This window comes from Choloepus didactylus, chromosome 15 (genome assembly GCF_015220235.1).
Source record: "Choloepus didactylus isolate mChoDid1 chromosome 15, mChoDid1.pri, whole genome shotgun sequence".
NCBI lineage: Eukaryota > Metazoa > Chordata > Mammalia > Pilosa > Megalonychidae > Choloepus > Choloepus didactylus.
The window spans coordinates 16,225,551-16,252,861 of NC_051321.1; the positions used below are offsets into that span (position 1 = coordinate 16,225,551).

The 27,311-nt window shown below is 49.8% G+C and overlaps 1 protein-coding gene across 1 annotated transcript; it reads right to left on the bottom strand.

Annotated features, from left to right (window-relative positions):
* Positions 1-7,426: 7,426 nt before the first annotated feature.
* Positions 7,427-19,424, bottom strand: KCNK18 (potassium two pore domain channel subfamily K member 18). The gene is made up of 3 exons (XM_037805351.1): positions 19,205-19,424; positions 17,721-17,849; positions 7,427-8,226 (listed from the first exon to the last, which is right to left on the bottom strand). The coding sequence occupies exons 1-3, from the start codon at positions 19,422-19,424 to the stop codon at positions 7,427-7,429; spliced, it is 1,149 nt and encodes a 382-aa protein (XP_037661279.1).
* Between the last annotated feature and the right edge of the window lie 7,887 nt (positions 19,425-27,311).

The window sequence follows — 27,311 nt, forward strand, 5'->3', positions numbered from 1 at the left end:
TACTATGAAAGTAATACATCTTGATATGGATTGAATTGTGTTTCCCCAAAAGTTAGGTTCAAATCCAAAACCCTGGTCTCATGAATGTGATCCTATTTGGAAACAGGGTCTTTGAAGATATTATTAGTTAGGATGAGGACCACCCTAATCCAATATGACTGGTGCTCTTTAAGGAGAGAAATGTGGACACCGACAGACAGAGAAGATGGCCATGTGACAGGCTGAGACTGAATTAAGCCGTGGATTGCCAGCAAGCCAACATCAGAACCATAGAGATTAGAGGCAGGAGCCACTCTCTGGAGGATGCTGATGAGTCTACCTGTTAAGCTGGCTGGCTGCAGAATGCCTGACGAAAATTAGATCTGAAAAGGCCTCGTGGGTGTGTTCTCCCAGAAACTGACCCTTCCACTTGGGACTTCTCATGAGTGCAGTGTGGCACTGGGTGAAAACCACTTGGGTTGGGATTTACATTCAAAATTGACCTTTTTTCCAAATGTGTGTCCTATCTGGGGCTGCGGCAGCTGGGCTAGAAGGTGAAGTGGGCTGTAAAATGTGTACCGACTGACCAGCCTGCTTCAGACCTTGACACGGCCCTTTCTTTCTGTTCCCACCACTTGCATCTCCCAGGATAAGAGGGGGCTGAGTGGCCCCCCAGGGATTGCTGGTGACTGTAACCTCCACCAGAAATAGGGGGTTCCCCAAGGCTGAGATGCCAAGAGGCCACCAATCCTGGCCAGTGGTGGGCAGTTTATCCCCCACCCCTTTACTGCAGACCTACTGTGTGCCTGGGACCATGTTGAGCAATTCGGGAGGTACAGTCTCAACCCTCAAGGAGGCTCTACTCCCTGGTGAACCCCACTATGATTAGTCAAGGAAGCAAAATATCAACTGCCCCACATGGTGGGATGACGTCACCAAGTTCAGGGTGCTTTGGTTTAAGCTGTTCTCCAACCCAGGATCTCTCTTTGCTCTTGCATTAGTTTGGCCTTCATGGAGAGGGAGAATGTGCATCCTAAAGAAAAAATATGAGGAGACTCAGCCTGGGGTAATAATAACAGCTTGTACCTGAAGTGGACCCAGGCGACAACATGATTTTCCCACAATGAGACTGTCTGGTTTTGCTCTGTTAATAAAGCTTTCCTGCAGCTACTCAAGACAAGAGATAGTCAATAAAACACCTTCTCCAATCTACTTCCCATTTGCCCTCCCAGACAGTATAAATGGCTTTTGGGAAAGACTAAAGTCGTCTTTGTAATTGGGGCCTGATATCCCTGTGTCACCTGTTGGGACAGAAGGAAGGAGGGAGGTAAGGAGGGAGAAAAAGGAAACAGCTTATGATACTTGTGGCACACTCTCTTGCATTTCAGGAGAAAACTCTGGAAAGGGCCAAGGTGAAGGACAAGCCTGGAGAATAAGTAGCATCAACAGAGCCCCCAGCAACTCATCTACTAACATCCTTCAACATCTGTGCTCCAAGAATGGGCAGTCCAGCTGGGGCATGTGGGGAGGGCAGAGGGGGTGTGAGTAAGCTCAGAGGAGGGGCGTCCCTGGAGGCTGCTGGCCCCGGTGAGGGACTGGCCTCGAAGCCCAGGTGGGATCTGAGAGGCTGAGCAGGGCAGAGACCTTAGAAGTGAAGTCATTGGTCTACTGGGTGAGGAATGTCACAAGGTTTGCTTCATTCCAGCACTGTCAGAGGTTCTTAATTTTATTTCTAATGAAGGCAGGATGTCGTCAACCCCGGCAGTCCCTGGCTGCAGGTTTGCATCCTAAGTGTCACTTTGCCTGGTTTTGTTCATCAGCCCCTGCTTGTCCTAACAGCTGGGAGAACCAGCAATCCTCTTGGCTGAATCCTCACAGAACATTCAGCCTGGAAAAAGATGTAGGGAATTCTTGGCTAATGGTTTTCACCCCCTTTTTTCCTAATTTTTTAAAATTATGGGCTTCCTTCTTCCAACAAAATGCTGTAGGAAAGTGGGGTACATGAAACAGAGCAAAGCAAAGCTACTCAGGCCCAAACAGGGGTGGGAAATGGGAAGCTTTGTCTAGGTTTGGGGAAACATGGTATGAAAACCTCCAGGCTACTGCAACCCCTTTGTTGTACAGTGGGGAAACTGAGGCACAGAAAGGCTATCTGGAATGTAACCCCAGGGAGAACAGATACCTGGTCAGTCTTGAACTACACTGACTCCCCAGCGAGCACACTGTCACCCTTTGCACACTCATCTCTGTTTTCCTACAAATGCAGCTGCATTTTGAAGAGATGAATGCGGGGCTCGAACCTCAAAGAGGGTCCCTTAATTGCCTATGTTTTGAATTTATAGCATTTAAAAAGAGTTGTATTCTCTGATCTAAAGGCCAAGAACAAAAGCAGATCAGTTAAAGAGGATGAAAAGGAGCCACAATTTGCATCCAAGGCTGAGGAAGCCTTTGGTTGGTCCTTGTTGTTCTGCATCCAAGTCAACTTCAAAGTTCAATGCCCAGCAGAGAGTGGTCACCATGGCAACATGGGAGCAGCCCAGCGGCCAGACCCTGGTCAGCCTGCGTGTGCCTGGCTTCCAGGGAGCCAGGTGGGGCTGCATGGGTGGGAATTTGAGGACCCAGCTCAGCCTGAGCAGGTCTATTATCTAGGACATCATATTGATTCTCCAGTCCCAGGAAGGGGAGAGGGGGGACGGGGACGATGGGACCGGGGGCACATCTTCACCCAGCAAACACATTCAAGTACCCACTAGGCGCCAGGACACGGGAACTCACTTCTCAAGGTCTATCCTTCCAGTGCCCAGCACACAGTAGTCATTGAACAAAGGCTTGTGGGTGAGTAAATGAATGAATACATAACTAGAGTCACCTGGGAGTTCCTAAAATACACAGATGCCCTCCCCACCCGAAACTGGCTGCCCCCGGAAGCTCTGGGAGGTAATTCAAGCCTGGGGTTTCTTAAACGCTGCGCACGTGCCTCCCAAGTCAGCCTGGGAGAGAGAAGAAAGCGGAGTCCAGGCAGCCTCCAAGGGGTCTGGCTCGAGCAACCGGAAGTCTGGAGTCGCCCCTTGCAGACCCTCTGCCTGGAGGGCCTGCTCACCCAGTGGAGCTGGGGGCTCAGGGAAGGGAGCGTCCAATGTGAAAGGGAGCTGGCAGGACACCGCCTGTCCGGTGGTGGTGACTCGAGTGCTAAAATTTCAGCACAGATTTGAGCTGAGCAGGACTTGTTATTTGAGGGACAGAGGTCAGCTGTCTGAGCCCCCACCCCCGCCCCGGGAGGCCACCGCGAGCGCGAGTGCGAAGCGCCCCCTCGCGAGGGTCGCGGTGGGCGACAGGTGTCCCGGCGGCCCCTCTCCGGAGGTCACTGAGAGGACAGGGGTCTGAGGAACCTCTTCCCGGAGAGACAAGGCGCGGGACGGGGACCCGAGGCTCCCCCTCCCCAAGGGACCTCGGGGGCAGACATCCCCTCCCTGGAGGCTCCTTCCCGGGAGGCGCCGGCGGCGGCGGAGCGACCAGCCCCGGAGTAGCGGACGCGCCACCTGCTGGCCCCGGGGCGCGGGGCTCGCGCGGTCTGGTGGCGCCACCTGGTGGCCAATTGGGGGAGCGCAGCCCGCGCGGCCGGACCCCGCCCGCGCGTCCGGGTGAGGGGCTCCTGCGCCCACCCCCGCGGCTCCCGGCTAGCTCCCACTCCCGACAGCCACCCGCTGCCCCTCCCTTGACAGCGCCCACTCTCGCAGGCCCCATGACCTCCGGAGCGGTCACCCCTCTCTTTGGCTGTGCCATCTTGAACGAACTGCTTAACGCCTCTGAACCTCAGTCTCTTCTTCCGGTCGGCAGAAAAAAAGGAGTGGGAAGAGATGCCGACAATGCCACGTGCCCGGCTGGTGGACGAGTGGACAGGACGCCCCCCACTGCGCCGTGTCAGAGCGTCCCACCAAAGGCTCTTGTCCGGTACAGAGAAGTCAGAAGGGTGGGGTGGAGGTGGGGGCGTTTCTGCTCCCGGTTATGGGAGGCCAGCAGATGATCACCAAAATACCCTGTTGCTTCCAGAGTCCAGGAGTTTCGGGGACAACTTCCAGGCCCCCTAATTCCGAGGTGAACTTTAGCCAAGCTGAGACCTCTTCTCAGGCTTCGTCAAGCCCCCCCTCCCATAGAGCCTTGTTCTGCTGGGAGTTCGAGCATGACCCGGGCAGGCAGGAATGGAGTCGAGTATGAGCTGTTAATGGTACAGGGGCAGTTCAAGTCTGCAGGAGCCGGAGGCCTCCCTCAGAACCCGGGAACCCAGACCTCATGGCTCCCCGAGGCTGCCCCCCTACAGACGTCCCCACAGGCGCGGGTGGGGGTGGGGGCTCTCAGGAAGGTTGTGAGTTCAGCGGCAGGAGCTTTGGTTCTCAAACACGAAAATCAAACATTCTGATTCAAACATCATCAGAATCACCTGGAGGGCCTGTTAAAACAGATTGCTGGGCCCAGCCTCCAGAGTTCTGATTCAGTTCTGGGGTGGGGCCTGAGAATCTGCATTTACAACAAGTTCCCAGAGGATGTTGAGGCTGCAGGCTCCCTGAGATCCACTGAGTCGGAGTCAGACTGGACCTGGGTGTGAATCCTGGCTCTGTCACTTACTAGCAGTGAGACCTTGGGCTAGTTACTCAGCCTCAGTTTCTTTGCCTATAAAATGGGGACAACTGGACCTAAGAGTGCAGCAGTGAGCACTAGACAAGATGGAGTGTAAAGAACTCGGCTCGGAGCAGTAGGTCATGGGTGCTCTCCTTGGCATTTTTGTGTAGCTAAGTTCTCCCCGTAGACCCCCATATGTGGCAGAGGCTGTAGGGTAAAGTTGGAAAAATGAAAGAGAGAGAAAGCAGTGAAGATTTCTTTTAGGAAGACACGGTTGTTTTATTTGCACAGCTCAGAGCCTAGGGAAGGAGACAAAAGGTGAGCACCGAGTTACAATCTGTGCAGGAGGGAGGGGTGCACTGGGTGCAGTGGGAGCACAGGGGAGGCAAGGAGAACCGCTTCCAGCAGTCGGGGGATGCTGTCTGGAGGAGGGGACATCTGGGCTGAGCCTCAGAAGTAAGTCTTCACCATCCCAGAAGGAAGAAGGATTATCTCAGTAGTGTTGGTGTTGGGATTCTCAACTTTGGCCACAGATTGGCATCACTGGGAACCTTTTGAAAGCCCCAATGCCCAGACAGTGCCTGAGACCAATGGTGTCTGAATCTTGGGGGTGGGAACAATGCATGAATTCTCTGAAGTTCCTGGGCATCAGTAGGCAGGCAAGGCTGAGAGCCACTGGGCCAGGGCTTGGAGTCCTGAACCCACATACCTGCCAGGGATGAGGGAGCAAACAGTCCAAGGTGGCTGGAATGGGCTGCAAGAGACAGAGGGGCAAGAAATGAGGCGAAGGCTGGCTGGGCCATTTCCTCAGAACCATGGAAAAAAACCGACTAGCAAATGAAATAAGCAAATCATCAGGACCTTCGGTTTGCATACTGCGTATCCCTGACAAACTCATATTTGCATGTGGACAGGACTGGCCATTGCCTTGCGGGAGGGAGTGGCTGCAAGGTTCAATCCCACCTGTGATGTCACCACAAGGTTCAATCCCACCTGTGATGTTACCACAAGGTTCAGTCCCACCTGTGATGTCACCTCCACCTTTCTGAGCATGGTGTCTGAGCATGGGTCATTTGGATATCTTGCAGCTCTCATAGAGCCAGGCAAACAGCAAGCACTCAATTAGTGTTGGTTAAACTGAGCTTGGAGTAGGCCTTCAAGCCGAGCCTGTGCTCTTACTTGCGGGACCAGTCTTGAGTTTGCTCGGGTTCGAGGGGCTTTGCTGAACCTAAGCTTGTTACTGTGGCTTCAGGGATGTCGAGGAACTCCATAAAAACCCCAGTCCCTACGGCTGCTGCCTGAAATCCCACCCCCAGTGCTGCATGTCTTTAATTTCAGGCTGTGCTGTCCAAAGACTCACACCTTGTCGATCAACTCCATTTCCTGAGGTAGGTTTTGGAGGGCTTGAGGGGCAGAAAGCCTAATAGTTGTGGGGAAAAGAGGGGAAGGATACAAAAAGGGAAGTCTGGGACTCCTCTGGGAGCTGCCCTTGACACTTGTCAGAACCTGACAGGACAGAGACACCTCAACAGAGAGGCACTTTCTTTTCAAACTGAAGCTGCCCAATTTTTCATTGGTCTGGCGTGAAGTTTACCATTTACCCAGGAACTGACCACTTTTGCTCATTGCAGGTGGATGCAGGTTGACTTTTACAAGATTCTCTGAAAGGATCAAGAGCTAGTCAACCATGTCATCATAAGACAGTTCTAATAACCTACCAGGGAGCTAGTAAAAGGCTCTCATGCTGCCCCATGCACATAGCAAGCAGTCCCCATACCAAGGTTTTTACATCTTCTCCCAGGCTAGAGTCCCAGGAGTGACTGTGGATGGGGATTTGAGTGCAGGTGGGGATTTGAGTGAGTGATCTCAGGAAGCCCCAGAAGGGGAGTGGGGAGGGTGAAGGAAGCCACTGGGGATCCATTCCACTGGGGAACTCTGGGAGACAGTGAGCAGGCCCCAGAATTATCCCACGGGAGGGGCAAGGAGGCTCAGGCAAATATCCACCAACTCCCATCGGCCATTGGCTGAAGGCTGTTCTGGGAATGTTCACCCCTTGGCACTTCTGGCCTGCCCTGTGTGTGCCCACACGTTAGCAGCCAGAGAAGGTCTTCAGGCAAAGGGAGCTGGCATGCCAGGTGCATCAGCTACTCATCCAGCCCATTCGCATGCCAACTCATTCATGAAGAGCTCAGGAGTGCCAACCCTTTTGGGTGCAAATCCATTCATTTAGGTGTCAACACTTTCACTTCCAACTTATTCAGGAGTGCCAAACACATGCCAATTAGTGAGAAAAGTGGTCTGCACAGAATCCAGCTATCAGGAAATATCCCAGGCCCCTGTGAACATGGGTAGCAATTCCACTCCGTGGCACCAGGGTGTTGTACATGGACTGGGATTGGGCTGATCTGACGTGCATGCATGTGGGTCATTCAAGAAAAGAGCCAACTAGCTCTCTTTAATCAAGGGTCAACAGGGAACAACTTAGGAAGATTTTAATTTAGCTGATTGTACAAATTCCAAGAGCAAATGTAATATTTTCTGGTGTTACAAGAAAACCAGAGGCACCCTTTCATCTGGATAAGGTAGTGCTGTTTAAAAATGAAAATGGGGGAATTCATTGGACTTTGGAAGGTGGTGATAGTTTTCTCTTTCCTTAAGCTTCCTAAAGTCCTGCTATGAAGGCCACTGGCCAGTTTTTGTAGGACATCAAGACTGAAATAAGCCTTCATGCAGGATTTGTCTCCAAGCTGCAAGGTCTGAGAATACGTGCCACAGTGACCAGCTCTATCTATACCTCCCCAACAAAGAAGCCAGGAGCCAAGTGGAGCCTTCACTTTTTAGCAGAGTGGTAAAATTTCCATTTTGCAAAGACAAGCATAAGATTTTTGTAGATGTGAATCAACCTGTTTTGCCCCAACTTAAAAGCAATAAACACAATCTCCATCCCAATGATGATATAAATGGAGAAGAACAGGAAGAAGTTAGGGTGTTCTAAAATGGTATCCCCAAACCCGATGGTGGTCAGCGTGACAAAGCAGAAATAAAAGGCATTCTCAAAGTCCAGCTGTTTCTCCCAGCAAGGAAGAATGGCGGCTGCGCAAGATATGTAGGCAAAAACAATAAGGACGATGATGGGGAGGGGTACGTCCAACGTCTCCAACCCCCGCCCGACCTCATCCAGGTTGCTGATGATGGAGTGGGAGAGTTTCCCTGACACCAGTTCGGGACAGGAGTTACTCCTCTCCATGGCTGGTGAGGGCAGCTTCAGCATATTCTGCTTCTCTTGTGCCAGAAGTCGCTCAAACAGTTCCTTGTTGTGGCTTTGGGCTGAAGGACACCTGCCAGGTTTGGGACCTGGGAGCTCTTCGGAATTGATGATGATCCTCGGGGCAGCTTTCTCCACAGACTTGAGGTCAGGTGTTCTCCTGCAGAGCAGACGTGAGCACCACGTGGAGAGGTGAGGGCTTAGGAAGAGAAGTTTCCGGAATCTGTTGTACCACTTGGATAAGATGGTGGCTAGGATGTCACCAGTGTCTGTGAGAACCAGGTACATCAGGGGGATGCCAAAGAGAGCATAGAGCATGCACAGGTACTTGCCCAGCCTGGTGACGGGGTAGATGTGGCCGTAACCTGGAAAGGAAGATAGAGCTGGGATTGTCTCCCTGCCTTCTGCCATCTCCTTTCCTTGGAATGACATTTTACACAATGGCTTTGAAACTCTTCCTCTTAAAGCTTTCTTTCATCCACTTGTCTGGCATTAGGGCTGCCTTGGGGGGTGGGTGGGAGCGGGAAACTGCTTCTCTTTAGGATAAGGAGCAACCCATTTTCAGATCCCTGACCTGAAATGTCATTGGCAGGGGACAAACATGTGTTTGGGAGCGAGCTGACTGCCTTTCATCCTGCGTGGCCATTTCTGAGAGTTTGCATGAGGATGGGCTCAGCTCACCTGGTCGATGAGCACAGGGGAGAGGGCATGGGGCTTTCCCATCTCGCCACACCCTCCTTCATCCTCCTCAGAAGGCACCTGTGTTTTAAGAAGCCACATTTATCCTCTCTGGGATGTCCAGACCATCTTCCATCTTTCTATTGCCCCATTTACTAGAAATTTACTTGACTGCTCACGCTTTCAAGTTTCTTATCTGTAAAATAGGGGTGACTTCAATTAGAGATATGAATGAAGCAGAACTGGTTAAGACTAGGGCAAATCGGGCCAAAGGGTAAAGGTTGAAACCGACTGTGTTTTAAAACTTCAACTTTCATGTGAGACCAAGGGAAGAGATGTTTATTTGGTGCAGGATATATATTTTCTAAACAATTTAACTCATACAGTTTGTTTGAATACCATAATTACATGGAACTTTGAATAGGAAGTGAGATATGGTAGGTTTGTATAGGTTAGAGTGAAACAGCGACAAATCCCATAGTAATTTGGGCAGAGAATAAAAATATATATGCAGGGTCCCCGCTAAGGAGCTGGGGGAAAATGTGGAAGTGCTGGGCTTCCTCACCTGGATTGTTGCTGATGTTCTCACAAACATTGAGGACTGGCGGTTTGGTATGCCGAGCCCTCTATCTTGGGACTTGCCCTTATGAAGCTCTTAACTGCAAAGGAGAAGCTAAACCTGCTTATAGTTGTACCTAAGAGTCTCCCGAGTACCTCTTTGTTGCTCAGATGTGGCCCTCTCTCTGTCTCACTAAGCCAACTCGGCAGGTGAACTCACTGTCCTCCCCCCTACGTGGGACCAGATTCCCAGGGGTGTAAATCTCCCTGGCAACGCAGGATATGACTCCTGAGGATGAATCTGGACCCAGCATCATGAGATTGAGAATATCTTCTTGACCAAAAGGGGGATGCAAGATGAAACGAAATAAAGTTTCACTGGCTGACAGATTTCAAATGGTGTCGAGAGGTCACTCTGGTGGACATTCTTAGGCACTATATAGATAACCCTTTTTAGGTTTTAATGTACTGGAATAGCTAGAAGTAAATAGCTGAAACTATCAAACTCCAACCCAGTAGCCTTGACTCTTGAAGACAATTGTATAACAATGTAGCTTACAAGAGGTGATGGTGTGATTGTGAAAACCTTGTGGATCGCACTCCCTTTATCCTGTGTATGGATGGATGAGTAGAAAAATGGGGACAGAAACTAAATGAAAAATAGAGTGGGATGGGGGGGATGATTTGGGTGTTCTTTTTTACTTTTATTTTTTATTCTTATTCTGATTCTTTCTGGTGTAAGGAAAATGTTCAAAAATAGGTTGGGGTGATGAATGCTCAACTATATGATGGTACTGTGAACAGCTGATTGTATGGTATGTGAATATATCTCAATAAAACTGAATTTAATTTAAAAAAATAGGGGTGACAGTCCCTTCTTGATATATTGACTCATTGGGAGGATGGCATAGTGTGCCAGTTTGAATGTATTATGTCCCCCAGAAAAAGCCATATTCTTTGATGCAATCTTGTGGGGCAGACATAATAGTGGGGATTAAGTTGGAACGTTTGGATTAGGTTGTTTGCATGGAGATGCGCCCCACCCAACTGTAGATGATAACTGACAGGATTATTTCCATGGAGGCGTGGCCCCACCCATTCAGGGTGAGCCTTGATCAGTGGAGCCATATAAACGTGCTGACTCAGGGAGATGGAACTCAGTGCAGCTGTGAGTGAAGTTTTGAAGAGGAGCAAGCTTGCCAGAGGAACGTCCTGGGAGAAAGCCATTTTGAAACCAGAACTTTGGAGCAGATGCCAGCCACGTGCCTTCCCAGCTAACAGAGGTTTTCCGGATGCCATTGGCCATCCTCCAGTGAAGTACCTGATTACTGATGGACACTTTATGGCCTTAAGACTGTAACTGTGTAGCCAGATAAACCCCCTTTATAAAAGCCAATCCATCTCTGGTGTTTTGCATTCTGCAGCATTAGCAAACTAGAACACATAGGCCCAGAGCTGACTCACTATGGGAGTTGATACATGTCAGCTAAGGAGAGCTGCCGACGGGATGCCTACTGTGGGGAGCACTTAACCAACCTTCTTCGGGAAGTGTTAACACCGTTCCCAGACGGGGATCCTGAGGATCAGAGAATGAAGCGACTTGGCTAAGAGGATACAGCTGATAAATAGTGGAGTTGGGATTCAAAACCACAGGGCTGTGTGGCTCCCAAACCCACGCTCTCAATCTCCACTTGACCAGGATCCCTTCCTGAGGACAGAACCCTTCAACAAGCGGGAACCATTAGTCAAGCAAAGGAGGGGTGGGCTGAGGGGTCTCCATGTGCTTCAGGAGCCTCTCCCACTGCCAGCCCCCACTCTCATGCCTACAGAAGGGCAGGAGCCGAGAGAAGCCAAACTCCGCAGCAGCAGTGGCAGGATCTTCTGGAAGGGGCAACTTCAGTGGCTTCCACAAGCAGAAGAGCTTTTGTATTTAATGCCTGTGTTTAATTTTTGATGTCATAAAGGATGATTAATTTAGGAAAACCCAGTCCAGTTATGTAAATTAATTTTAAGGCAATTCTTAGGCTGGCTAAGCCCCAACCTCCTCCAGGGCTGGAGCTCCCTGTGGCAAACTCTAACCTTGGGGCCTGCCCTCCAGGATCATCCAGGAGCCCAGGTTGCCACCCTCACCAGGGTCTTAGAAGTGGAGGAGGCAGCTGTTGCCCTCACAGGGTCTCATCAGTTTGCATTCATTCCAGAGCACCCCACACCACCCCGGCTGGTTCTGTAAGGCACCATATAATAGCAGGTGCAGCTAACTCCATACATGCATTCATTTACTCATTCAACAAACATTTCCTGAGTCCCTACTGCATGCACTGTGGACACAGCAGTGAGCAAGGCAGACATGAGACCCAACCTTGAAGAGCTTCTGGTTTAGTGGGGGAGGCAGATTCAATCAAATGACCACACTAGTGAGTATATACTTACAAATAGAGACTAGTAACAGGAAGTTAAAGAGTAGACTGTTCCAGGAGCTATTAGAACAAAGGCCTCCATCCTGGATTTAGGCTCGGAAAAGGCAACCTGGAAGTGACTCACACTGAGTTGGGAGGAGGACCAAGAGTCAGCCAGGTGATGAGAGAAGCAGCAGCATGTGCAAAGGCTCTGTGGCAGGAGGCCACGTTCAGGTTCAGGAAAGGACCGCTCACGTGGAGCAACAGCTTGTAGGCTAAACGTGTACTACAGGGGTGAGAGGGGCTGAAATCCAGCCTGGGGTGCACTCTCCAAGCTTAAGCTCAGGGCCGGGAACACAGGGCTCTGTCTTTCTAGAGAGGATGCTGTTTCTTAATTTCCACCAAGGCGTTGTGTAGCTGCCACCCTGGGTGGAGGCACAGAGAGGCGGCCAGCGTTGCCAGTGCACAGGGAGGAAGGCAGAAGGGATCAAAGTGAGGCTGGGGAGGTGGGTCTAAGGGCATGTGACAGCTTCAGGAGGGGGTCCTTTGATCCATATGCTGGGCTGAAGAAAAGCCCCCCACAAAGAAAGCCAAGCCCTAATCCCTGGAACCTGTAAATGTTACCTTATTTGGGGGAAAGGCCTTTGCAGGTGTGATTAGGTACAGGTGTTTGAGATGAGGAGATTGTCCTGGGTGATCAGGTGCTGTAAGCTGTCATGTGTCGTTATAAGAGAGAGGCAGAGAGGAGATGACACACACACACAGAAGGAAAGGAGGTGAGGGAACCACGAAGGCAGAGATTGGAGGGATGCAGCCTCAAGAACCGATTCCCCAGAGTCCCTGGAGGGAGCTTGGCCCCGCCCTGGCGCGATTTCCACCCACTGAGACTGATTTCAGGCTTCTGGCCTCCAGAACTGTGAGGGAATGAAATTCTGCTGTTTTAAGCCTTCAGGTTTGGAGTAATTTGTTATAGCAGCCCCAGGAAAGTTATACAGTCATGTTTGCATTTTGAGCAGACATCCCTGGCTGCAGCATGCAGAGGAAACTGAAGTGTTGGAAAGAGCAGTGAGGAGGCCATGGCACCTGTCCAGGTGACAGATGCTGGGGCCTTCAGCCTGGGTGGGGACTGACTACACATTGGCCTTGGTGGAAATCCCAGCAGAAGGGGTGAATAGGCTGAACTTGAGGTGTCAGAGAAGAGTTGGGGTTTCTGGCGCAGAGCAGGCTCTCCTGAAGTCATCTTTGTTCATCCATCAATTCACTGATTAGTCTCCACTCGGAGAAGGTTTGTACACAGAATCCAGAAACATTCAGAGTGTAGTGTGTGTTTAAGTGCGGGCACGCTGGAATCAGATGGGAATGAATTCAAGGCCCTGCTCTGTGGCTTATAGGCTCTATCCCCATCACTTGGAACCTCCATTTCCTCAGCTACAAAAGGGGGGAAGTGATACCAGTTCCCAAGATATAGGGCAGCTGGGGGGATCAAACAGTCATTCCATGTAAAGGGCTTTACACAGCACCTGGCACTTAGTAAATGCTCAATCTGCCATTTATTTTTCGATACCTTATTTTCCAAACCACAAATGGGAATCATGGTCGGGCAGAGCATTGATGTGCCATTCCTGGGAGTGAGAGGCAGTTTTGCAACATCAGTTTCATCAGGACAGAATATCTGATGTTAGGATTGTCCTAGAACCACCGGGAGGTGACTGGATACCTTAGAGATCCACCAGACCCAAAGGGGCCCCTGGTAAACTGGGGAGGAAGCAACACCAAATTTCACATGTATGTTTGATGCCTGCACCAGTTGTGAACACTGAGGAGTGTGGTTTTGCCAATTCTTTTCAGACAGAATAATCCTTTTCCTAAGTAAGCTAGATTTTGTTACTCCTCTGCCTACAACCCTCCACGGTTTCCATTTTCACTCAGGGTAAAAACAGTCTCTGCTAGTGTTGGGCTGCCTCACCTGGATGGTTGCTGATGTTCTCACAAACACTGAGGACTGTCAGTTTCATATGCTGAACCCTCTATCATGGGACTTGCACTTGGGAAGCCTGTTACTGCAAAGGAGAGGCTAGCCTGCTTATAATTGTACCTAAGAGTCTCCCCCTGAGTGCCTCTTTGTTGCACAGATGTGGCCCTCTCTCTCTCTAACTGAGCCACCTTAGCAGGTGAAATCACTGCCCTCCCCCCTACATGGGACCTGACTCCCAGGGATGTAAATCTCCCTGGGAACACAGGATATGACTCCTGGGGAGGAATCTAGACCTAGCATCATGGGATGGAGAACATCTTCTTGACCAAAAGGAGGATGTGAAATGAAATGAAATAGTTTCAGTGGCTGAGAGATTCCAAAAGGAGCCAAGAGGTCACTCTGGTGGGCACTCTTACACACTATATAGAAAACTCTTTTTAGGTTCTAATGAATTGGAATAGCTAGTAGTGAATACCTAAAACTATCAAACTACAACCCAGTAGCCTTGAATCTTGGAGATGATTGTATAACAATGGAGCTTACAAGAGGTGACAATGTGATTGTGAAAGCCTTGTGAATCGCACTCCCTTTATCCAGTGTATGTATAGATGAGTAGAAAAATAGGGACAAAAAAAACTAAATGAAATATAGGGCGGAGTGTGTGTGTGTGTGATGATTTGGGTGTTCTTTTTTACTCTTTTTTTTTATTTTTACCTTCACTTTTTCTGGTACAAGCAAAATGTTAAAAAAAAAAATAGACCAGGGTGATGAATGAACAACTATAAGATGGTAATGTGATCAACTGATTATATACTTTGGATGATTGAATGGTATGTGTATAAATTTTAACAGAAACAAAAAACAACAACAACAAAAAAGTCTCCGCCATGCCTGTGAGGCCCTGCTGTTCCTCAAACAAGCCAGATGGGCTCCTACATCTATTGGTTCATCACTAGACCCCCCAGTGCCTAGAACGTGCCTGGCACATCAGTAAATATTGTTGAACTGGTGAATGCGTTCATTTCCTATCTACTGAGCACCTCCGTTATGCCAGGCACATGTGGGTGGGGTTGGGGGAACCCAAGGAGCTACAGGCAAAGGTCTCACCTTCTAGGATCTCCCAGTCTATATGGGAGCAAAGCCTCGTGCACTCCAAGCAGACATGGCTCTGCACCCCACACCCTGAGGCCTTTTCCCAAAGCACGGCCCGCCCAGTGCTCTCCTGGGCAAAGGTGGGTTTCCCAGGCTATAAGCAGAGTCCTTGTGGCTGCCTCAGGGTGGGATATGTTTACAACCCAGCTGTCCGGAAGACATAGCCACATTCCAGAAAATGTACCAAGAAAGGAAGCAAGAATCAGCACACAAAGTCCCCACGAAGGGAATGTATTGACTCTCCCAATTACCGAACGCTGAAACGCATAATGGAAAATTGTATCATTTCTTGTAATGTGTTCCTTGATCCCGATACAATCAGTCCACTCTACTTAGCCTGTGAGCGTTTAATAGCCCATGCACTTCGCTTTCCAATCCAAGGGGGCTGACCCAAGGGGGAATAACTGGCTGTTGACCATTCTGACTCCTATCAACTGTCTCTTTCTCAGCATCAAGGCCAGGTGCATTTCAGATGACCCAGAGATGCACTCGGCTTCCCTGCGCCTCCCCTCCTTGTCCATGAAATGCCAGTCATAACTTTGATTGCCAGTGTTAGGAGAGGTACCGTGCAAGGAAGGTTGACTCTAAAAGGCTAGTGTAGTGGGCATGAATCTTTCGCCACAAATTCTGTAAGAAATGGCATGGGGAGGGGGTGGGTGTTACCACAGGGGAGCCTCTACTGACTTCCCTCGGGGTGCATGAGAACTGGGGTGGGAGGGGCTTGTGCATTGTCTGCAAAATGGGGCGACCCTCTATCTATGGGTCCTCAGGCTGCTGCAAACATCGCTATGGGTCCATGGCCCTTTGGGGCCCATGCCAAGCTTGGGCAGGGCATCTCTGCCCCCAAACTCTACAGCTGGGTCTTTCCAAGGTCCTGACCCTCCAGGAGAGGCTCCATGCCCCCTCCTCCCTCCTCTTCCATGGCTAGAGGGACCCATTGTCTCAGTTCTCCAGGGTCTGCCCCAGGTTTAGCACTGAAAGTCCCATGTCCCAGAGATGCAGTTCAAAAAAGCAGTATTACCAGAGGGATCTACACATGCTGTTATTGATTACGGGCCGTACAGAACATTCCTCAACATCCTCTTCCAGCTGTAATTACTGGGCGGTACCATGTCCCAGTTGACCATTCGATAGCAAGAGCATCGCTTTCTTGGTATTTAAACCAAGCCCCAAGCTAATGCATTTCCCTCAGACCAGCAGTTGACAGCCTGGACTGCCAGTAGCATCACCTGAAGGGCTCTGGAAAATACTGATGCCTGGGCTCCACCCCTAGAGTTTCTGACTTGATTGGTCTGGGCTAGGGTCTGGGTCTGGCAGGACCCCTGCATTAGATCAGGGCTGGGTGGGGTAAGGACTGTGGCGGCTATCTGGGGCCCACCGAGCAGAAAGGTGTAGAGAACCTGATCCCCAGGGCCGGCCCAGGTGCACCTTGACCAGCCCTAGAGCCACCTGGACTTCTTACTTGGAGCTGACACGTTTTCCTTGCAGTTTGAGCCAGCTGGAGTGGATTTTCCATTAGCTGCTGCTGGAGGCTTCCAGCTGCCTCTTGCATTTACATCCCCAGCTGAGAGGCAGGCCCAGGAGAGACCATGGTTGGGAAGTGAGGCTGGAAGGGCCCAACCCTTGCCAGAGGCCACACAGCTCTGATCCCAGGGCAGCCGCCTCCAGAGTCCAGGCCAGCTGCAGAGCTCCACCCCCGCTCCGGGACAAGGGGTCCGCAGGGCGAGTTTCTAGTCTGCTGCCCCAGCTCTGTGGCACTTGTGGCCCCAACCATTCCGGGGGGGGGGGGGGGGGTGCTGTACCTCCTCTAGTAAATGAACTGGGGAGCCCTGGTCCTTTAAACTGGCCAAACGGGGCAGGCACTGGGTGATGGGCCACACTCCCAGTAGGGAGCTGACCCAAGAGCTCCCACGCTGTGTCTGCACCCCACCTGCTGTGATCCCTGCCCACAGTGGGGGGGAGGGGGCTCCTGCGAGGCCTGAGGTCTAACCCCTCCAAGCTGTGCCACCCCGCTGCCACCAGAGAGGGAAGCTGGGGCAGGCAGGGCTGGGAGCTGGGTGGCCCTTAGTTACTAGAGGGTCCTCCTCCCCCAGCCCAAGAGGCCTAACTTGCTGCCACATTCCTGCCACCTCCCTCCCCGTTCTCTGCCCTCCAGGGCATTGCCCCCCCACCACCACGAAAGGGGGCATGCTCCTTCCAAACATGGTGGGTTTGCTTCTGCCGTTTCCTCCTCTGCAAAGCTCTCTCACCCCACTTTGCCTGGTTAATTTCCACTGAGCCTGTAGACCCCAGGCCCAATGTCACTTCAACAGGAAAGCCTCTTGCCCCCTCCCATGTTACCTGCACCCACAGCCCCCCGGGCTTCAACTCTTGAGCACCCCTCCCCTGAAGGCCATTGTTCACTGTCCCTCTCCACCGCTAGACGTGGGCCCCATGGGGGATAAAGCCACAACCCTGAGCTGGCTTGTGGGGCCTCCCCACGGCCCAGCCCCTACCTGTCTCCCTCACCTTTCTCCAGCCCTACCTCCACCTGCTGGCAATGCCAGGCTCACGCGCCAGTCCTGGCCCACAGGCCCCTTTCCCTCAGCCTGTTAACCCCTGCTCACCCTGCCTGACCCAGCTTGGAGGTCCTCTCCTCCTGGGGGCCTTTAAAATGTGCTCCCGCTGAAGTCCTACCTCTTGGATAGCCCCCAAGCTGGTTAGCTGCCCTCACTCTCTGCTCCCCCAAAACCCCAAGCACATCACCAGGGGAAAATGACCCAACCATGTTGTGGATGCCCCTGGATGCTCTCATCCTGCCCAGGGGTCTGTGAGCTCCACCAGGGCGGCAGAGGGGCAAGAAGTGGGTGACATCCAGCCCACACCTGGCTCCTTGAGACCCCCACCCAGGCAGGGGGCTGCCTTCATCTAATTCGTGCAAGTTTCCCTGCTGCAGCCACTTCACTGGGAACAGTGCCCACCTGCACACTCAGGCCTGGCACCGGGTAGGCAGCTCCGAATCGTCCCTTGCACTAAATGTGTTGAACACACCACATCCCCACCAAGGAGTCCCCAGCCTCCCTCTTACCTGCATCCCCTCTCACCTCACCCTGGCACTTACCCACAGTGGTGAACACTGTGCAGCAGAAAAAGAGCGAGCTCAGGAAGGACCAGTCTGCAGACCCCTTCAGCCACTGCGGCTTCACCTTCTTCAGCTGCTCCTGGACGCTCTGTTTCCTGACTCCCTCCACTCAAGAAAGACACCCAGAGTGAGGGAGAGGGTTTTTGCTCTTCAGGATGGGAAACACCCAGGCGGAGGGGCCCCAGCAGCTCCAGGGCTTGGCTCTTGGAGCCCTCCTTTAAAATGTGTCTCTGGTTTAGTCCCTTCCTCTGGGTCCTGAGCGCCCAGCTGAGAGGCCCACGGGGGTCCCACCTCCCACCTAAACTCAGCCAGGGGATCGTTCTGCAGCCTTAGGGGGCTTTTTTTTTTTTTTTTTTTTTTTTTTTTTTTTTTTTAACTTTCTGAACCTCCATTTCTTTCGCCTCTTACAGGGGCTTCCTAACTCCTGCTCTGCCTCTCTTCCTGGTTCTTGAGAACTGAAAGCGCAAAGCTTCTGTGTAATGCAAGCTGCTCTATGGATGCAAACTGTAGCCAGTCTGAAGGTCATTAAGCCTGAAGGAATTTGGGGACCCCACTTGGTTCTATGGCACCAGCTGCCTGAGGAGCCTCTTCCGGGAGGGGGCCCTGCTCTTCCCCTGACTTCTAGAGTCTGGTTTTCCTTTGTCTTTTATTTATTTACTTCCTATCATTTTCTCTTGCTCTGTTAAATCCATCTCTGCAAACTTCCTTTGGGGAACAGCGCACAGTAGAAATAAATGACCAAATACAAATGAAATGCAATGAGAACAGATATAAAGTGCTGCTGCTTTCCGAAGAGGCTTCCTGTCCATTATCTGTTCTGCATCCCCCAGGGTCCCTGTGATTGGCAGGCCTGAGATCATGACCAGAGAGGGCAAAGGCACTGCCGCAGATCACACAGCAAGCTGGGAGAGTAACTGGGACTAGAATCAGGCCCCCAAGTTCTCCCCACCCCCATCCCCTCCTCCCCAGGGCTCATCAATAGAAAAAGCATTAGAACAGGAAGTGGGAGAGTAAGGAAGCTCAAGGGTTCCATGCCCCGCTTGGACTGTTCCTTGAATTCTAGTCCCTGCAAACCTAATCATGGGGTAGGCCTGGCATAGTTCTGAGGGTCAGCCTAGGACCCCCCAGGCCCAGAATTGCTCATCTATCTACTACTACCCCCTCCCCAAATCTCCAACAACCCCTGTATCCCCCACCCCCACCCCAGAGCCTACTGTTCTGGGTGGTGCTGAGGCAAAGGGAAGGGAGCTAGTCTTTCCAGAGCACCTACTAGGTGCTCAGGGCTTTTCTTACATTGTCTCAGCCACCCCTGAGAGGCTGCTATTCTCCCCATTTTACAGGGAGAATACTGAGGCCCAGGGAGCTGAAGTCACTTGCTTAAGGTCTCCCAGGAATGGGGAGAAAAGCAGGCAGAACCTCCACCCACTGAGAAAAGGCCCACCCTACCCAGGTGAGGCGCCTACCTGTTCCATTGCACTCCAGGATTCTGCAGAGATTCTTCAAGAACTCCTCAAACTCCTGCTGGTCTGCCAGAAGGTCCTGGCCGCCCTCGATGGCGGAGAAGAGGGCAGCTCCCACCAGCGCGTAGATCACCAGGGAGGAAAAGAAGCAGAGGTGAGGCAAGAGCCTCCCCAGGGCCTCCAGGTAATGCCTCCTGGCCTGGGGCAGCCCCGCAGCCTCCATCTCCCAGGAGCACCCGGCACAGGACAGGAGGAGGAGGTGGAAGAGGCAGGAGCATCCAGGAGGAGAAGGAGAAGGCGCCCGGAGAATGGCCGGGCTCCAGCGCTAAGTGGATGGCGCGTGCACTTCCCCAAGGACTCGGGAAGCAGCCGGCAGCTCATCGTGTTCATCTGCGTTCATCAGACGGCACCCCCGCCAACGCCCCAAATTGCTATTGATCTAGCAGGCCAATGCGCACCCTGCAGCCCAGCCAGCCCCCTGGGCACCCTGGAGGGGGCTTGGGGAGGAGGGTGTGGTTGTTGCTTTGCTCTTTCTTTGGCCATTTGGATCCGGAAGCTGCAGTTTTGAGTCCCAGAGGTTCTAAGCAAGTAACCGCTGCCTGACTTTTAGTTTCTGGTCAAGTCACAATCCTTTCAGAGGGTCGTCTGTGGTGCCCCTTGGCCTGGCATAGGCCCTGGTCTCCAGGGCAGGTAATAATAATAATAACTAGTGCAGCCAGAGCACTGTGGTTTAAAAGGGGCTTTAAATCAATAGACTGTGTGGTGGATTTAATTATTGGTCCCAATTCTTCACCCCTACAGCATGCCTGCCCTGGCATGGCCTTGTGGTGAGCAGAGTATATACTTCTTTGCCTCTTGATTTTAGGCTAGATCGTGTGACTTCAACCAGTGGGGTCTTAGCAGACATGATGTGAACAGAGGCTTGACATGTGCTGGTGGAGTTGGACTTGCTCCCCTGTGCCTGTCTCTGCCATGAGAAAAACATGCCCCAGCTAGGAGACATGGAGATGTGTGCACGGTTGGGCTCCCACTCCGAGAAAGGACCTGCTGTGCAGCTTCTAGAAGCTTGGTTCATGACAGCCTCCAGCTATTCGTTCCTTCAGGTTTACCTCTGCATTCCAGCTCCCTTCTCGGGGAAGCCCATGTCCAAGGGCTGAGCAAGGTCGATGGTACAAAAGCCTAGCCATTCTGCCCAAAGCAGGACTCCTTTAACCTGCCTCCTTTGTTCCAGAACTCGCCATTGGTCTGGTAGAGACTTTGTCAGATCTGCATGATGAGCTAAAGTGCCCCCTGTGTAGCATAATAAAAACTTGGCTGGTCTTTGTTCTCAGTTCCTGGGGAAGCAACTTCTGAATCTTTGGAATTTCCTGCCATGGAAGCATCTTTTGTTCCTCATGGTGGACCCAGGACCACTCCTGATGGTTACAGGTGGGGCCGGGCCACCCCTGTAGCCTTAGGGCAAGGGCAGACACACCAGAAGACCAACCATGGTGATGAGGGGGTTGGGGCTTTGAACCAGTCCTATCAGCCTATATCAGCTCACATCACACATCAGCCCACCTCCCAGGCCTCTGGAAGAGCAGGGGGCCTGCAGATTGAGTTCCACCACATGGGCACTGCTTCTATCATTCATGTCTATGTAATGCAACCACATAAACTCAGGACACTCGAAGCTCCGTTGAGCTTCCAAGGTTTATAATATACATCACTGGGCCGGGAGATGATGCATCCTGACTCCACATGAAGAGGACACAGAAGCTTACATGTGAGACCCTCCTGGACTTTGTATCTTCTTTCTTTTGGCTTCTTCTTCTTCTTTGTATCCTTTTACTATAATAAAACCGTAATCGTAACTATAATTGCTTTCAGTGAGTTCTGTGAATAGTTCTAGTGAATTATCGACCCGAGGGGTTGACGGGAACCCTAAATTTGTAACCAGTTGGTCAGAACTATGGATGGCCCTGGGAATCCGTAAATTTGCAACTAATGCCTGAAGGGCAATCTTATAAAGGATGGCCCTGACCCTGTGGAGTCTGGCCTAACTCCTGGGAGTAGAGTCAGAATTGATTTGATTGAGTTACTGCAAACAGTTGGTAACAGAAGCTCCTATGGAAATTGGTAGAAGTTTTTGCTCTCTGTACACCCTGACCCATCCTGCTTCCTCCCTCTTCCTTTCACAGTTGGTACCTCCCAGTAAACCCTTCATCCCTAACTCCATCTCAGTGCACACTTCCCAGAGGATCCAACCTGCAACAATTGACACCAGGAATAGCTCAAGAAATCAGGCTCAAAGATGGGGCTTTAGGACTGGATCGCTCAACACCCACTGGTCAGTATATTGTGTACAGATAACCCATGGCACAAGGTAGCCGTCTAGTTGTTAAACCTTTCGCAAGTGGTGGGCTGGGATGGTGGGCAGTGGAAGGGAATGCATCCACTGGTGCGATGATTCAGGCATTCAAAACATACTAGAGGAAAGATAAACTCAAGGATAATAAATCTGGATGGCTGTCACAAAATTGCCTTGATGCCCTGAGGGCAAACTTAGAAAAGGGAGGTTAGTGGGACAAAATAGTCCTTGCAGCCTGACTACAGTTGGTCTCAGGGCTGCAACTGATACACATTTCCTTCTTCCCATCCATTCTAAATTCCCCTTGCCTTCCGCTGCCTCTTCTGCTGGTCTCAGTGGCTTACCTGACAGCATGACCCAAATCCTAATGGGTCCGAGCTGTTGGTCCCCATATCATTTTCAGGTCGGGATTGTTGTGCTTGTCCATTCACAGACACAATTGAGCAAGAAGCACCAAGAGGCACCCAAGTGGCTTAGCTGAGTTCCACCATATTTCTTCTTACCCCAATTGTGTGAAAGCAGCCCTACTCCTGCTAACCACGTCAATTTTCCCCAACAAGATGGTCATGATAGTCCCTTTTCTTCCTTGCTGGTCCCTGGATGCAAGGATCCTAAAGTGCCCAGGCAGCAGCCCTTGTGTGCAGATCAATGGGTCCCTTGCTGGGTTTCCTGGTGAATGTGTCCCTTTTGGGGATCAGGACCTCTAACCCTGTGGAGCCCAGAGTTGTGTGGATAGATGATGGTGAAGGCTTGTGGTCAAGTAATTCTCAGTTCAAAGTGAAAAGCAGCCAATGCTTCATTGCTTCTTTACTACTCTGAAGAAAGAGAAGGCAAGGCCTCCAGGCATTGAAAAAGCCAACTGTTCTGTGTCCCAACTCCACATCTGTACCCAAAATCCTGGATAGGAGGAAAGGGGGTCAGGCAGGGGATGGGGATGGGTTAAACATTTATGGCCACTACATTTTTTTATTAAACTTTTCATTTTGAGTTAACTGCACATGCAGTTGAAAGAAATAATACATGGAGATCTTCTGTATCTTTCACCCAATTTCCCCCATTGGTAACATCTTGCAAAACTATCATATAATATCACAACCAGGACATTGACATTGATATGCTAAAGAGCAGAGCAATTCTATCAAGACAGGGATCCCTCCTGTCACCTTTTTATAGCCACACTCACCTCCTTCTGCCCCCTCTCCCTAACCCCTGGCAACCACTAATGTGTTCTCCATTTCTATAATTTTGTCATTCCAAGAATGTATATAAATGAAATCATACAGTATGTAACTATTTGGATTTTTTTTTTTTTTTTTTTTGCAGTCAGCATAATTCCCTGCGATTCATTCAAGTTGTTGTATGTACCAATATTTTGTGGCTTTTTATTGCCGAGTAGTATTCCATAGTATGAATTTATCACAGTTAAACCATTCATCTGTTGGAGGCCATCTGGATTGTTTCAAGTTTAAGCTATTACAAATAAAGCTACTATGAACATTCCTGCAGAATTTTTTCATGTAAACATATATTTTCAGTTCCCTAGGATAAATGTCCAAGAAGTGTTAATTGCTGGGAACTATAGTGCATGCATGTATAGTTTTATAAGAAACTGCCAACTCATTTTCCAGGGAGGCTGTACCATTTTCCATTTCCCATTAGTGAAGGATGAGTGACCCAGTTTCTCCACATCCTCACCAGCATTTGGTGTTGTCACTGTTTGTAATTTTAGCCATTCTGATCAGTACATAGCGGTATCTCATTATAGTTTTAATCTGCATTTCCCTAATGGCTAATGATGTTGAACATCCTTTCATGTGCTTACTTGCAATCTATATATCTTCTGTGGTGAAATATCTGTTCTCTTTTGCCCATTTTCTAATTGGATTGTTTAGATTTTTACTGCTGAGTTTTGAGAGTTTTTATAAATTCCAGATACCAGTCCTTTGTCAGATATATGGTTTGCGAATATTTTCTCCCAGTCTGTAACTCATCTTTTCATCCTCTTAACAGGGTCTTTCACAGAGTAAACTTTTTTACTTTTGATGAGGTCCAATTTACCAATTTTTCCTTTTATGAACCATACTTTTGGTGTCAAGTCTAAGAACTCTGTCTAGCCCTAAATTCTGAAGATTTTCTTCATTTTTTTCCTGAAAGTGTTATAGTCTTACATTTAAATTTAGTATCCTGGTTCATTTTAAGTTAATTTTGGGGTAAGGTGATAGGCTTAGGTTGAGATTTTGTTTTTTGGGGGTGTGGTTTTTTGCCTATGAATATCCAATTGTTGCAGCACCATTTGTTGACAAGTCTATCTTCCTTCCATTGAATTGCCTTTGCACCTTTGTGAAAAATCTATTAAACATATTTGCAGGTCTGTTTCTGTTCTGTTGACCTGTGTGTTTATCCCTCCACAGTTACTGTGGCTACATAATAAGACTTAATATCAGGTACAATGATTCCACCCACTTTATTATTCTTTTTCAAAATTGTTTTAGCCATCCTAAGGCCCTTCCATATAAATTTTAAAATAATATTCCTATGTCTACAAAAATCTTTATTGGATCAATGTGAGAGACTTGATATAGAGTCTTCTAATCCTTAAACATGGTATGTCTCTCTTGGCTATTTCGAACAACAATTTAGTATGTGCCCTCCATTCTTTATTCAAGCCAAGAATTAACATTTTGAAGTAATAATGCATATATTTTTATTTTTCATGTAATCAATTCTAAGTTCTATTTAATGGGTCTAGAGGCAGTGTTAATGGGTAAAAGTGTTAGATGGTGGAGGGCTGGGAGTGTATTTGTACCTCTCTTTAATAGATCTGTTTGAAGCATCAGGAATAGTGTACCCATCACTTTGATGATGGGCCATATGCTGCCCTGTGCCATCTGGAGGGAGACAGGGAACTAGGAGGAAGTGGACCCTGTGAAAAGCCACACACTGAATTTGATGAGCTCCAGGTCATTAACCAGATTATCTAGTTGCATGAGACTCAATATGTCTATTTCCCCAGTTTCAATTTTTATCTAAACATTCCAATCTTGTCTCAGGTGTGCAAGAGTCATTGGCTTTGTTTGGACCAGCATGGTGGTGGTGGCAGGAATGGGCAAGAACCCACAAAAGAAGGGGAATCCTCTGGATAAAGTCAGAACCATGAGGTCCAGCCACCGCTTCACACTACATGATCCTCCTTGGAGGTGATCTGAGTTTCTTCTGTTTCTAGAAGAGAGGAATTTTCCCACAGTTTCATAGGTTATATAGTCCTTTTTCCCAGGGAGGAAGGGAGATGGTTAGTGAGTTTATTGGATCCTCTCTGAAGCCTGCCTCTTCCTAAACCTAAATCCCTCTTCTAATGAGGCATCATGTGGACATCAGTCAACTAGCCAGCACGCACGTTGGGAGGGCCTTCTACGGGCCAGGCAAAGTGAGGGCGATAATGTCCCCACCATCCCGTTGGAGAAACTGCAGATGCATGGATTCCATACACTTCAATATAGTGAGGGATGAACTGGGAAGGGAGATGCAAACACCATGTGCCTTCTGAAATCAGAAGAGAAAGGAAAAGAGCTCAAAGGATCTCAAAGGTGAAGCAGAATAATGGTCAGCTGGAGCAGACCAGTGGCAATAGGTCTCATTGAGATCAAATTTTCTAGTTCTTGAGATGGAACAGGTTCTTTTTTCTCTAAATGAGCGGCCATAGGTGCACAAGGTGCAGGTAAAACAAAACAAGCTTTAAAGCAACCTCCTGCCTCCTGAGACCCAATGGGTACCTCATTCCTGGCAGGTACAGTGGACTCAGACAGCGGGGGGGGGGGGGGGGGGGGGGGGGGGGGGGAGGTGAGTCCTTCTCAGGGCAGGGAAGGAAGACTGCGACCTCTGGTGGACTGCCCAGGTACAGCAGCAGCTCCACCAACCGAGAGTCCTGCCACGGGCCACAGGCTGCCCTGGAGAGACACAGCCACCAGGTTCTCTCTCTCTCCCTTTGGCACTCTTGAGAAGACAAACATTCAGGGGATGGGCTATTCAGTCACAAAGAACCCACCGATTCTTTAAAAACATAATGAGACGTCAATTATACTCCTACATGAAACATGGCACTGGTGCCTAAATTCAAATTGCTCTGTTACAATAAGTTGCACGGACAACTTCATATTTATGGTATATGGGCTTAACCATTTTAGGGCAGAGGGTGGGAAAATGAGGAGAGAGAGCCTTGACACAAAAAGGTTGGTGGAGAGAGGGAAGAGTTGTGAAAGCCAGGTCTCCAAAGTGACTTCTTTAGCCCAGCCCACACCAGCCGCCTCTACGTGGGCATCTCTTGGCTTAGGTGGGTGCTTCTGGTCCGATCGCTTTGCCCTCAGGATACGGCTACGTGGCCTGCTGTCCACAGAGTAGGGGCTATGAACAAAGGACAACTCCTTCAGAAAGGATGGACATTCAGGGCCAAACCAGAGAGAAGGCTCAGACCTTAAGGCACTACTTAAAAACTGCCTGTGGATCATTCCCTGCCTGGGTAACCATCCAGGTCTAGATGGGGTAAAGGCAAAACTCCTTTAACAAAGAGGTCCAAAAACGTATGTATACACAGTGGCTTAAAGGCAGTGGAAATTTATTTATTTCTCACATAACAGTCCAGAAGCAAGAGGTCCAAGCTGCTGGAGCAGCTCTGCTCTATCCATTCATTTAGGACCTGGGATCTTTTTCCACCTTGTACCACACCCTCTAGGGCAGTGGTGTTGGCACTGTGGTCCCTGCACCAGCAGTGTGAGCATCATCTGGGAACTTGTTAGACATGGAAATTCTTGGGCTCCACCCCAGACCTTCTGAATTCAAAACTCTGGGGTGGGACCCGGCAGTCTGTTTTACCAAGTCCTCCAGGGGATTCTGAAGTGCATTAAAGTTTGGGAACCACTGGCTTGAGAACCACTGTCCTCATCTGCATGGTTAGAACTGGAATCATAAGCATACTTCTGTTCTAGCTCAAGGAAGGGAAAAGAGAGGAAGTCTGGGGCAATCAGTTTTCTTTTAAGCCACTGAGGTAGAAGGTGCACACATCACTTCTCACATTCAGTTGATGAGAACCATAAAGTCACCTAGAAAATGCTGTCTCTACAAGTTGCTATTGGCCAGGAAGAAGAAGAGAGTTGAGTTTGAGGATACAACTCACCATAGCCACACCAAGACAGATAGGACATGCTATGACTGCAGGTGAAATCTCCCCTCTTGCTGATGAAGACATATCTCTGAGCCTTTGGCAAGGGCTTTAAATCAATCTCCTTTTAGAGATGACTTCTTAGAACCTGTAATCAGTTATCCTGGATGGCGGCAGCCAGAATGAAGCAGGTCAAAAGATAAAATCTATGTGGAAGTGCTTTAGAAACTCTAAAGCTTTCAAGGAGTGCAGTTCTTGTTATTGTGGTGGTGGTAATTTTTATTCCAGAATGTTGCGGTCTGAAACTTCCCACCCCTTCTATCCTGTGTGTTGCACACCAACTGGGAAATAGACACATATGTCTGAGAGGGACAACACATCAGTATTATTGCTGGTAAAGTTAGATTTGAGAAAGATGTGAACTTGGAGCCAAAGGCAGGTGTTCCATGCCTGCCTTCCCCTGATCGTCAGACTGATTTACTCATCCAGACTGTCCTACTCTCAAAGCCTCTCAAAATGAAACCTGTGGCACAACTGACCCATTCAACAAGCATTCTCTTCTTCCAGCTGAGTGTGGAAAGCTTAACTGTGTTTCCCTATCTCCTTTG

Coding starts and splice junctions, on each gene's coding strand:
- KCNK18 (XM_037805351.1), bottom strand. CDS start 19,424: ATGGAGGCTGCGGGGCTGCCCCAGGCCAGGAGGCATTACCTGGAGGCC. Junction 17,850..19,204: donor CCTGGAGTGCAATGGAACAG/GTAGGCGCCTCA, acceptor GTCTTTCTTGAG/TGGAGGGAGTCAGGAAACAG. Junction 8,227..17,720: donor CACAGTGTTCACCACTGTGG/GTAAGTGCCAGG, acceptor CTTCCTTTCCAG/GTTACGGCCACATCTACCCC.